At 43.4% G+C, this 14,056-nt stretch overlaps 1 protein-coding gene across 1 annotated transcript in view; it reads left to right on the top strand.

Annotated features, from left to right (window-relative positions):
• Positions 1-14,056, top strand: part of palld (palladin, cytoskeletal associated protein) — a 251,122-nt gene that overhangs the window by 223,601 nt on the left and 13,465 nt on the right. The window contains 5 exon segments of the mRNA XM_070447630.1: positions 4,104-4,784; positions 6,104-6,245; positions 8,044-8,145; positions 8,858-8,896; positions 13,769-13,990. Of these exon segments, the coding sequence (XP_070303731.1) occupies positions 4,104-4,784; positions 6,104-6,245; positions 8,044-8,145; positions 8,858-8,896; positions 13,769-13,990 (1,186 nt within the window).

The raw sequence follows: 14,056 nt of genomic DNA, 5'->3' as shown, positions 1-14,056 counted from the left end.
TTACATGCAGAACCCTCTGTGGAAAGGGTTCTCTATGGAACCCAAAAGGGTTATTCCTGGAACCTAAAAGGGTTCTTCAATGGATTCTCCTATGGGTTCTTCTATGGGGACAGCCAAAGAACCATTTTAGATACCACCTTTTTTTCTAAGAGTATACTAATGATGGGAGCATGTTTATTTTACCTTTATTTAACAAGGCAAGTCAGTTAAGAACAAATTCTTATTTGCAATGACAGCCTAGGAACAGTGGGTTAACTGCCTTGTTCAGGGGCAGAACGACAGATATGATCTAGCAACCTTTCGGTTACTGGCCCAACATTCTAACTACTAGGCTACCTGCCGCCGTAACTGATCTGGAAGCATGTCGAATATCTGTCTTATGATGTTTTCACTGACAGAACTGACATTTTATTGTAAAATGTTCACTACCTTTGTTTAGTTCTTAACATGTTTATTATTTTTTTTAATTATTCTTTATTCAGGAAAAACCCATTGAGACCAGGGTCTCATTCTCAAGGGTGTCCTGATCACAGTAATACAATAAATATAATGTCAAACAAAACAGCAATCAATACAATGTAAAATAAAATTGTAATAAATACAGTAGAAAGAGGGAGAGGAGGCTGGGGGAGGGAGTGTGGGGGGGTGGACCCTCAGACAGAAAATGAAAAATAAAAAACTCTTCCTGATTATTCAGCATCTGGAACAGATTGTGAGAATGCAGGTCTAGTGGAGTCCTGATGACAAGGCATGTTGCTGTAGCTATAGTCTTCTACCCAGGCTTTCTGAGGGACTCACTACTAGTCACACTAAGACTGGGCCATTAACATGAAGGTCTCTGACACATTGGGGTTTTATAGCTTTCCCAAAGACCCTTCTCCCCTTCTGCTACCCTGAGAAGATAACTCTTCCATTTCATGTGTGTCCTGGAGTTCCCACTCTACAGTCCTGTTACAAGCCCCCAGACGCAAGTAAAAGATGTCCCTGTAATTTACCCCGTCAAAGCATGGAGTGGACATAGGATGCGTAGTTTACTCGCCCCCCTTTTTCATTCCAGTCTACAATGTCATGTTGTATAAATGATTGGAGACAGGCGCAGGAATACGTAATAGGAGGTTTTAATACTCCACCAAAAATACAACATGCCATGAAAAGGCACGGGGACGAAGCCCAAAACAAACACATATACAAAAACACACGGATGTAACCCAAACAAAAGAGCGAGGTAAAACCGCTAATAAATACAAGGGACGAGACCCGTAATAACAAGTGCACAATACACGCAGCACGAAAGCCGAAACAACAAAGCACAGGTACTCACAAGACCAACGGACATGGGAACAATAACCAACAAGACAATGGTGAACAAAGGGCACATATATACAACTACTAATCAGGGGAATTGGAATCAGGTGTGCGTAATGAGACAGTTCAGTGACGCCTAGAGGCCGGTGACGTAGACCTCCAAGACTGGTGCACGGAATGAGGAGCAGTACCGGGGGAATCCGTGACAGTACCCCCCCCCGACGGTCCATCAGGGCGCCAAAGTTGCGTCGGACGGGCCAGTTGCAGCTGCCGAAGTTGTGATGGCGTCGGACGGGTCAGAGGTTTCTTATTGGTCTATTAACTCATCTATAGCATGGTAAATCTTTTCAAACAACTCTTACACTAAAAGGGCATTATCATCATGTTCACAATTTCACAGTTTTTCACTAACTGGACAGTTTATTAGGTACACCCATGTGGTACTGGGTTCGGACCCCCCTTTGCCTCCAGAATAGCCTGAAATCTTAGGCATATATTCTACAAGGTGTTGGAAACGTTTGTTGCTTAGTTGGTGTCAAGGGACCTAGCGTGTGCCAGAAAACATTCCCCACACCATTACACCTCCGCCACCAGCCTGTGCTGTTGACACCAGGCAGGATGGGTCGATGCTGCTTACGATGCTGCTTACACCAAATCCTGACTCTGCCATCAGCATGACGCAACAAGAACCGGGATTCAACGGACCAGGCAATGYTTTTCCACTCCTCAATTGTCCAGTGTTGGTGATCGYGTGCCCACTGGAGCCGCTTCTTCTTGTTTTTAGCTGATAGSAGTGGAACCTGGTGTGGTCATCTGCTGCAATAGCCCATCCATGACAAGGATCGACGAGTTGTGCATTCCGAGATGTCATTCTGCACACCACTGTTGTACTACGCCATTATTTGTCTGTTTGTGCATGATTCTTTTCATTCTCCTTCAACCTCTCTCATCAATGAGCTGTTTTCTCCCACAGGACTGCCTCTGACTGGATGTTTTTTTGTTTGTTGCACCGTTCTCGGTAAACCCTAGTCACTGTAGTGCGTGAAAAGCCCAGGAGGACAGCCGTTTCTGAGATACTGGATCTGGCACTCCTGGCACCTCACGTACGTCACTCATTTTGCCCATTTCTAACATTTTAATGGAACAGTAACTGAATGCCTCAATGCCTGTCTGCCTGCTTTATATAGCAAGCCACGGCCAGGTGACTCATTGTCTGTAGGAACGATCCATTTTCGTGAACAGGGTGGTGTACCTAATAAACTGAGAGGTGAGTTTGACTGCACTGGGCCTTTAAAACGGCAACAATTTCGCTACGCCCCATGTGGCAAAATGTGTAGAATTACAGGAAATCAGTAGGATCAGTAACCTCCTGAAAGTCTTAGCTTCCCCATCCACTGATCCCAGACCAGGCCGGGCCAGAAATGATGAGTGTACTGTGAGTAGACAGTGTAGGGCTCAGTGTGTGAAATCCTCATTCAGCCATACCTCTGTGACAGAATACAATACTCCATCATTAGGACTCACCCTGCCTGAGAACAAGATGCGACAGAGACGTGTTTGTTTTTGTTGTTTCATCACATTTCCCTTTAAGAGATGTGAGCTGCCACACCTTGTCCCTAGTACAGTACTTGTCTYGGTATATCTGTACCGAAATCAATTACATTATTACAATGTTATTATCACGTATTTTATGACCATGTCTAGTCTTGTCCTTGACCCCGCAGAGGTCATCACACTGTTGAGCGTTTGTCATAATGGAAGACAACATTGGCAAAACTTCCTCACATTTCGTACTCCGGTCTCCTTTTTAATTTTTTTATTGTTTGATGTGGCTGTTGACAGGCTGGCCTTTTAACAAGTCTTTCTGGAGCTATCAGTCCCTGCACCCTGTGCAGTGGTTTCCTCCCCACTAATCAGCACTTTACACAACACACACACATATATACACACACACACACACACACACAGATGGTAGCTCGGATGGCTAGCTGAATTAACCACACCCCACGGTCCCCCTGAACCCTTTAACCTCAGGCCTGACAAGCTATCAATTCCAGGCTGGTGAAAAAACGTAATTCCTGATCGAGGAACCCTGGACGGTCCAGTGCTGATGTCATCCCCACAACTATGTGTGTGGTTTTCAACTACTCACAGTAACAGCCTGTAACTTTAGAGCAATGTCTCAGCATGACTGGGATGCTCATTCTCTATGATTGTTAAATTGCCAATCACAATTGTCTATGTAATTTGCGTAACCAGAGAGAGACGGGGAACGGGGTATTGTGTCAGTCACGGGAAAATGGATGACAGCCGCATGCTTTCATAACATTTCTACAACGTGTCTGAAACCTTGTAGCAGTGTTAACTCATCCTGTCCAGCATTTTAGTGGGGTTGAGAGGATGTAGTGTGTTAGTGGGTATGTGTCCTATGTGCTGATTGGTGACCTGGGGGAGGGAACTACTGCTGCCTGGCTCTCTGGGGATTTCTACATTTCTACTGACTCTGACACAGTATGGAGGATATACAGTATGGAGTCTAGGCCTTTACTGTATGAATTCCATTGGTCCAAACTTTATGGTATGCGTCTGATCTACGTGTGTGTGTGTGTGTGTGTGTGTGTGTGTGTGTGTGTGTGTGTGTGTGTGTGTGTGTGTGTGTGTGTGTGTGTGTGTGTGTGTGTGTGACAAGCTTGTTTGAACTTTGTCCATTTTGTTGAATTTTTTTAAACTGTTTGACATTGATCATTCACAGTGATCCCACTGTCCAGTAGATGATGCCCTTGTGTCCTTCCTTCCAGGAACGCAGAACAGTTGAAGCAGCTGCAGGATCAGATTATATTGGAACAGCAGGAAGCAGCCAATTGGATCCAACATCAGGAGCAAGAGCAGGAAGTCCCGCCTCTGCCACAGCAGCCCCAGGAAGTGCCCTCTCTGCCCTCTCCTTCTCTTCCCCCTCCTCCCTCCTTCCAGGAGCTGGAGAGCAGCGCCATGCAGACCAGCACCTTCAACTACGCCCGGCCAAAGCAGTTCATTGCTGCCCAGAGCCCTGGGGGGACTGGCCCTATGGGGGGCTATGTCACCCAGTCCTCGGGGTCCTCTGGTTCCAGCCTGCCCTCACCCCTCTCCCCACCCACCTCACAAAAACCCTTCACCAGGGTTGTACTGCCTCCCTTCAGTAAGAGCGGCAGCATTGAGTCTCAGTCCCCTTCCTCTCCCTCCTTCCCACCTCCACCTCCTCCCTTCCTTAGTAGCAGCATTTCATCCTTGTCAGGCCCTGCCAAAGACTTCCCTCCACCCCCTCCTCCCCCTCCTCCACCTGTCTCTTCGGCTCCCCCCTACTCCCTCGCCCACTCCAACAGCTCCTCCCCCTTCAACTCCATGCCCCAATCACCTGCTGGCTTCCTGGCCTCCGTCCTGCCAGCCACGCCCACTAGCCCGTCCGTCAACGCCCTGGGCCTGCCTAAAGGGAACGGGACTATGTGAGTATCTATACACTGACTGTGCACACAGTTACACTGGCTCTCTGTGGGGCAGTACCCTATACTTTCAGACCCTTTCATTCTCCAGTCAAATGGTAGTGTAATGTGTGCATATCAGTCAGTGAGTGACAGCCTGTAGCAGGTCTGTCTCTGTGGAGCCAGGCTGGCTCTCCCTCTCCCTCCAACCCCATCAGGACAGCCTGCCGCCTAGCAGCAGCTGGAGGTTGGAGGTCTGCTGCTAGATGGAAGATGACGTGTTTACATTCTTATACAGCATGTTTACAGCACAGAGACCAGGGCTATTACAGACATACACTCAACCTCAGCTCAGAGAGCACCGTCTCCTGAGGGGGGGGGGGGGGTGTGTGTGTGTGTGTGTGTGTGTGTGTGTGTGTGTGTGTGTGTGTGTGTGTGTGTTAGAATGTTTTGCCCATATGGAAAATATACACAATGACTTGTGTGAAGGGAATGACTTGTGTGAAGCCAAATAAACAGATATTTGAAGGGTTTATGCATAGCTGAGATTTCAACTCACACTGCTGCACTCCAAAAGGGTACTGCAGGTGTTCCCATAGGAGAACCCTTTTTGGTTCCAGGTAGAAGTCTTTTGGGTTCCATGTAGGACCCTCTGTGGAAAGGGTTCTACATGGAACCCAAAAGGGTTCTACCTGGAACCAAAAGGGGTTCTTCAAGGGTTCTCTTATGGGACCATAAGAAGAACCCTTTTCGGGTTCTAGATGGCACCTTTTGGGGAATTTTCCAAAACATCAATCATATTTCTCAAGTCAAAAAAGCCCCCCCATCTCAGGCCAGTCCTGACTATGAGGCGGATGCACCCAGAGTGAGCTTGGTCATGTCTTCGTTTAGTTAACTGATAGAGATCTGGTGTTGTGTATATAATCCTGACTCTGATTTGTCTGATGATGCCTGGCTGGCTGAGAGAAACATCCACTATACTCTGCTGTCAAACACACTCTCCTCCTACAAGGCCATTCCACCCCCCCCCCCCTATTTCATCAAGCCCTTTCCTCTGTCTGTTTTCCCCCTCACCATGGCATTCCTGCAGCAGGGGAGAGGGATAAGAGGACCCCTGTGTTAGAATGCTGAGTTGGACAGATAAGAGAGAGAGAGGGAACGAGAAGGGCTCTATTTTGACTATCACAGTTCAAATAAATCACAGTCAGTCCAACACACACACAAACAACAGATGATATTATCATGATTTACTGTAGAAACACCGCAGCTGCTATTGAGTAAAGTCGGTTTAAAGGTCTGGGGTGCCATGTTCTAATCCCCTGGTCTGTTGTTGTGTTTGTCAGCAGTGCTTTTCCCCGGAAGCAGTCCAGAGGAACCCCACGCCTGGCCTCAGACTCTGACATCCAGGGAACCAAGGATGCTGTCATTCAGGACCTGGAGAGGAAGCTACGATTCAAGGAGGAGCGCATGAGCAATTGACAAACAGTGTGTGTGTGTGTGTTACAGAGTGCCTCCACAACACTGTAGATGACTGTGTGTTTGTAGGTAACTAGGGATGAAGCTTTTTTAACATTCATTAATACAAGCAATCCAAGTCAAATGTCATCCTATTTCATTTCCAACCACAGACATACATACTACAGAGCGTAACTATACCACAGATATGACCACAGACATACATAATACATAGCATAACATATACACAGAATGATCACAAGCACACATACTACATAAGGTAACTATACTACAGATATGACCACAGACATACATAATCATAGCGATAACTAATACCACAGATGATCACAGACATACATATACATAGACGTAACTATACCACAGATATGATCACAGACATACATACTACATAGCGTAACTATACCACAGATATGATCACAGACTACATATACACATAGCGTAAACTCTATACCACAGATATGTACCCACATACATACATACTAATAGCGTAACTATACACAGATATGATCACCAGCATACATACTACATTCGTAACTATACACAGATATGATCACAGACATCATATACATACATAGCGTAACTATACCACAGATTGATCACAGACATACATACTACATAGCGTTAACTATACCACAGATATGATCACAGACATACATACTACATAGCGTACTATACTACAGATATGAAACACAGACACATAACACTATCTAGCAGAACATATACCACAGATATGATCACAGACCATACATACTACATAGCGTAACTTACCAAGATATGATCACAGACATACATACTACAGAGCGTAACTATACCACAGATATGACCACAGACATACATAATACATAGCATAACTATACCACAGATATGTCACAGACACACATACTAGCATAGCGTAACTACTACTACATATATGCACAGACATACCAAAACATGCATATACCTATAACCACGATATGATCCAGACAATACTAACATAGCGGTAACTATACCACAGATATGATCACAGACATACATACTAAATAGCGTCTATACACAGATATGATCACAGACATACATACTACATAGCGTAACTATACCACAGATATGGACCACAGACATACATACTACATAGCGTAACCTATAACCACAGATATGATCACAGACATACATACTACATAGCGTAACTATACCACAGATATGATCACAGAAACCATACACATACTACACTAGCGTAACGTATACACAGATATGCATACACCGATCAATACTTACTCATAGCGTAACTATACCACAGATATGATCACAGACATACATACTACATAGCGTAACTATACTACAGATATGACCACAGACATATATACTACATAGCGTAACTATACCACAGGCATACATACTACATAGCGTAACTATACCACATATATGACCACAGACATATATACTACATAGCGTAACTATACCACAGACACACATACTACATAGCGTAACTATACTACAGATATGACCACAGACATACATACTACATAGCGTAACTATACCACAGGCATACATACTACATAGCGTAACTATACCACATATATGACCACAGACATACATACTACATAGCGTAACTATACTACAGATATGACCACAGACATTTTTGAGTTCGAAATATACTTTTGAAGTTGAGCGGACAAAAAATATTTTTCCATGTCATCCATTTCACAGTGTTAATAGTTTCATTAACAACCATTTATCTCAAGAAGACCATGTCTTAATATTTGTAACGAGTGTGTGTTGCTGTTGCGACTGACACACTAACCTCGGCTGACCCATTAACCGGTGCTTCCAGAGGTTAACCTATGAGGAGAAGATGGCTCGCAGGCTGCTGGGGGCAGACAACGCAGCCACAGTACTAAACACACAGCAGCAGGACGAGGAGCCAGTCACACAGGTACGCTGCTGCTGCTACTGTAGGCAGGCCAAGGAAGACCATCTGTGTGCTACACCTTAGTTYACTGTATTATTGCATGTGTATGGCCCATATTCAGCTACACATTCAGTCATAGTTTGCAGTCACACACCAATGTGATGAAGTGTAAAATACAGGCTATAACTGGAAATATTAACTTACAAATTTAGTCTTAAAGATTTACTAAACACAAAACCTCAGTACAGAACACACACAGATTTGTTTCATTGACTAAAGCCAAGTCTCACTGCAAAGTAAACAGACTCTAGAAGTGAGCCGCACAGGGTTTGTCCTCTCAAAGCTGCAGACAGTGGTGGTGGTCTTTAGGTCAGGCTGTTCTGTGCTGCTATCCTGTAGTGATGTTGGGCTCTGGCTGCCTGGAGGCCGATGGGACTGAACCTGGTTCCTGTCTGATACAGATTTGTCTGGCCACTACTCTGCCTGAGGCCTGAGAATAAAAGCCACAATTGCACGTTCCAATTCAGAGCAAATGATATGGAAATGTGTGTGTTTTGTTGAAATGGTAGTTACAGTCATAATGTTAATATAATGTATAAGACTGATCGTGCTGTTACACACTCTTTAGTGTGAATGCAGGTAATTACACACATCTTTTGGTGTGCGGTGTGACCTCCGGACATGACATCATACAGTAACACAGAGACCACACCTCTGTTCTTTAATCTCTTCACAGGATTCCAGTTCATCTGATATAGAATCTGTCCCTCAAAAGGTTATTCAAGCCTCTTTCTCTCCTTCCTTCTCTTCTCTGCCTCTTGTTTCCTGACTCACTGTGTGTGGTCACTCCCCAATCTTAAGCCATTCAACAAAGCCACACTGATAATAATGATATTAGATGTGTTCACACACCCTCTGACTGTAGCAGGATCCGACCTTGAAACCTGGGAATGAACTGATAAGGATAACTAAGACATACACTACCGTTCAAAAGTTTGGGGTCACTTAGAAATGTCCTTGTTTTTGAAAGAAAAGCAAGTTCTTTGTCCATTAAAATAACATCAAATTGATCAGAAATACAGTGTAAACATTGTTAATGTTGTAAATGACTATTTGTTAATGGAATATCTACATAGGCCCATTATCAGCAACCATCATTCCTGTGTTCCAATGGAACGTTGTGTTAGCTAATCCAAGTTTATCATTTTAAAAGGCTAATTGATCATTAGAAAACCCTTTTGCAATTATGTTAGCACAGCTGAAAACTGTTGTTCTGATTAAAGAAGCAATAAAACTGGCCTGGCCTTCTAGGCAGAGTTGCAAAGAAAAAGCCATATCTCAGACTGGCCAATAAAAATAAAAGATTAAGATGGGCAAAAGAACACAAACACTGGACAGAGGAACTCTGCCTAGAGGGYCAGCATCCCGGAGTTGCCTCTTCCCTGTTGACATTGAGACTGGTGTTTTGTGGGTACAATTTAATGAAACTGCCAGTTGAGGACTTGTGAGGCGTCTGTTTCTCAAACTAGACACTCTAATGTACTTGTCCTCTTGCTCAGTTGTGCACCGGGGCCTCCCACTCCTTCTTCTATTTCTGGTTAGAGACAGTTTGCGCTGTTCTGTGAAGGGAGTAGTACACAGCGTTGTACGAGATCTTAGTTTTTGGCAATAGCCTTCATTTCTCAGAACAAGAATAGACTGATGAGTTTCAGAAGAAAGGTCTTTGTTTCTGGCCATTTTGAGCCTGTAATCGAACCCACAAATTATGAGCTCCAGATACTCAACTAGTCTAAAGAAGGCCAATTTTATTGCTTCTTTAAATCAGGACAACAGTGTTTCAGCTGTGATAACATAATTGCAAAAGGGTTTTCTAATGATCAATTAGCCTTTTAAAATGATAAACTTGTATTAGCTAACACAACGTGCCATTGGAACACAGGAGTGATGGTTGCTGATAATGGGCCTCTGTACGCCTATGTAGATATTCCACTAAAAAATCTGCTGTTTCATGCTACAATAGTCATTTACAACATTAACAATGTCTACACTGTATTTCTGATCAATTTGATGTTATTTTATAGACAAAAAAATTTGCTTTTCTTTCAAAAACAAGGACATTTCTAAGTGACCCCAAACTTTTGAACGGTAGTGTACAGTGGGGCAAAAAAGTATTATTAGTCAGCCACCCAATTGTGCAAGTTCTCCCACTTAAAAAGATGAGAGAGGCCTGTAATTTTCATCATAGGTACACTTCAACTATGACAGACAAAATGAGGGAAAAAAATCCAGAAAATCACATTGTAGGATTTTTAAGGAATGTATTTGCAAATTATGGTGGAAAAAAAGTATTTGGTCAATAACAAAAGTTATCTCAATACTTTGTTATATACCCTTTTTTGCAATGACAGAGGTCAAACGTTTTCTGTAAGTCTTCACACGGTTTCACACACTGTTGCTGGTATTTTGGCCCATTCCTCCATGCAGATCTCCTCTAGAGCAGTGATGTTTTGGGCTGTTGCTGGGCAACACGGACTTTCAACTCCCTCCAAAGATTTTCTATGGGGTTGAGATCTGGAGAACGGTAGGCCACTCCAGGACCTTGAAATGCTTCTTACGAAGCCACTCCTTCGTTGGCCCGGGCGGTGTGTTTTGGATCATTGTCATGCTGAAAACACCCAGCCACGTTTCATCTTCAATGCCCTTGCTGATTGAAGGAGGTTTTCACTCAAAATCTCACGATACATGGCCCATTCATTCTTTCCTTTACACGGATCAGTCGTCCTGGCCCTTCGCAGAAAAACAGCCCCAAAGCATGATGTTTCCACACCCCATGCTTCACAGTAGGTATGGTGTTCTTTGGATGCAACTCAGCATTCTTTGTCCTCCAAACACGACGAGTTGAGTTTTTACCAAAAGTTAGTTTTTTGTTTCATCTGACCATATGACATTCTCCCAATCTTCTTCTGGAGATCATCCAAATTCTCTCTAGCAAACTTCAGACGGGCCTGGACATTACTGGCTTAAGCAGGGGGACACGTCTGGCACTGCAGGATTTAGGTCCCTGCGCGTAGGTGTTTACTGATGGTAGGCTTTGTTACTTTGGTCCCAGCTCTCTGCAGGTCATTCACTAGGTCCCCCCGTGTGGTTCTGGGATTTTGCTCATCGTTCTTGTGATCATTTTTGACCCCACGGGGTGAGCTCTTGGCGTGGAGCCCCAGACCGAGGGAGATTATCAGTGGTCTTGTATTTCTTCCATTTCCTAATAATTGCTCCCACAGTTGATTTCTTCAAACCAAAGCTGCTAACCTATTGCAGATTCAGTCTTCCCAGCCTGGTGCAGGTCTACAATTTTGTTTCTTTGGTGTCCTTTGACAGCTCTTTGTCTTGGCCATAGTCGAGTTTGGAGTGTGACTGTTTAAGGTTGTGACAGGTGTCTTTTTATACTGATAACAAGTTCAAACAGGTGCCATTTAATACAGGTAACGAGATGGAGGACAGAGGAGCCTCTTAAAGAAGAAGTTACAGGTCTGTGATAGCCAGAAATCTTGCTTGTTTGTAGGTGACCAAATACTTATTTTCCACCATAATTTGCAAAAAAAWTCATWAAAAATCCTACAATGTGATTTTCTGGACTTTWTTTCCTAAWTTTGTCTGTCATAGTTGAAGTGTACCTATGATGAAAATTACAGGCCTCTCTCATCTTTTTAAGTGGGAGAACTTGCACAGTTGGTGGCTGACTAAATACTTTTTTGCCCCACTGTACATACATTTCACAAAAAGCTGATTAAGCAGGTTCATTCATGGTTCTGTTATGGTCATTGTGGTGGTTACATAGCTTTTGACCAGCTGTAGTCTTCAGCCAGTGCTGACTGTACACAATTACTGACCAATGCTCTTCATGAAAAACCGAGTAAGCATGTCCAAGGCTTTGTCGCTGTACATGTCTGGCACTTTTAAAGGTCCAATGCAGCGTTTTTCATCTAAATATCAAGTTATTTCTGGGGAACAATTAAGTACCTTATTGTGATTTTCTATTAACATTGTAAAAAATGAATTAAAATAGAAACAAAAATAGCTTCTTGGCAAAGACTGAAAACTAGCTGTTATTGGAAGAGAGGTTTGGAACCCTCTTTCTTTTTGGTCTATTTATTAACTGTAACAGTATTATTACAACCTCATAGTGTGGAAATGTAAATAAAACACAAGAAATTCAAATGCACTGGGACTTTAATGTATATGTTGATTCATTTAGTGTGTGTTAATTGGTCACTTTTGATATGTTAATCAAATAGCGGAGCATGCATGAGTTTGTTCCCAACACCACCCTGACATGAGATACTAATATGAACATGTTTCACTGTCATTATAACTATGAGATGAACCTGTTGCTGTATGTGTGTTACGTGTCACATGTCCTATATATCTCTTGTTTGTGTACATGCATGAGCGAGTGAACGAAAAACTGAGAAAACAATAACAAGAATTTAAGGGCGGGAGAGAGAGAGGAAGAGAGAGAGAAGAAGAGAGAGAGATATCAGACTCCTGCAGCTGTGTCTTGGGCATGTAATTATCTGTCTGTCACGATCGTGTGGAAGAGATTCGGACCAAAACGCAGCATGAGGAAAATAAGCCATCTTCTTTTAATAAATGAACGAAGATGAACATGAAACGAAAACACTATACAAACAAACAAAAAACAACAAATGATCGTGAAGCTAAATAACGCAAGTGCACAGACAAGCAACAAACGTTAAACAAGACAACTACCCACAAAAGCCTACTNTCTGTCACGATCGTGTGGAAGAGATTCGGACCAAAACGCAGCATGAGGAAAATAAGCCATCTTCTTTTAATAAATGAACGAAGATGAACATGAAACGAAAACACTATACAAACAAACAAAAAACAACAAATGATCGTGAAGCTAAATAACGCAAGTGCACAGACAAGCAACAAACGTTAAACAAGACAACTACCCACAAAAGCCTACTGCCTATGGCTACCTTAAATATGGCTCCCAATCAGAGACAAATGAATGACAGCTGTCTCTGATTGAGACCCAATCTAGGCAGCCATAGACATAACTAGACAACCTCACAATTATCTATCCCATACACAATACAACACCCATAGACTAAACAAAACACACACAACATACAATGCCCACCCCAACTCACGCCCTGACCAACTAAACATAATCAAAATAACATAAAAATAGGTCAGGAACGTGACACTGTCAGTCAGTCAGTCAGTCAATTCACACTACTCTCCAGATGTTGCTTCTGCCTCAACAGCTCGAGCCAGGATGGTGAGAGATTGAGATTGAAGGAGGAATTGAGAGAGCAAGAGGAATAGACAGAAAGAGGGGAGGAATAGAGAGAGTTGAGAGGGAATAGGGAGAAACTGGGTAGATGCGAGAAAAAGGATTTCCTTAACTCATTGTGCTTGAATGAATGAAAGAATGAATAAATCAATGAATTCATGCATGAGTGACACAAAATGCTCGTGGCGGAGTGTGCTTCTTGTTCATCAGATTTTTCTGTGATCCAGTTCCTCTGTGATTTCAGTCTCTTCCTGTAGTTGTGTTGATGCTCTTTGAGCTCCATCGCCCAGCATTAACCCTGCTTCCTCTCTGTGTGCTCTGCAGGAGTACAAGGTGTCCAGCTTCGAGCAGCGCCTGATTAGTGAGATCGAGTTCCGCCTGGAGCGCTCTCCAGTGGAGGAGTCTGACGACGATGTGCAGCATGACGAGGATGCCACCGGCACCGGGGTGGTGCCCTTCTTCGACAGCAAGCTCAAACACTACAAGGTGTTCGAGGGCATGCCCATCACCTTCTCCTGCAAGGTCATTGGAGACCCCAAGCCAAAGGTCAGAGGTCACACAGATCAGCCGTTCTTAATGTCAATATTACTGTCACTTTATTCAGGGTGTATT

This window comes from Salvelinus sp. IW2-2015, linkage group LG16 (assembly GCF_002910315.2).
Source record: "Salvelinus sp. IW2-2015 linkage group LG16, ASM291031v2, whole genome shotgun sequence".
NCBI classification, from domain to species: domain Eukaryota; kingdom Metazoa; phylum Chordata; class Actinopteri; order Salmoniformes; family Salmonidae; genus Salvelinus; species Salvelinus sp. IW2-2015.
Note: the sequence above shows the minus strand (reverse complement) of the source record. Positions and strands in the feature narration are given on the sequence as shown.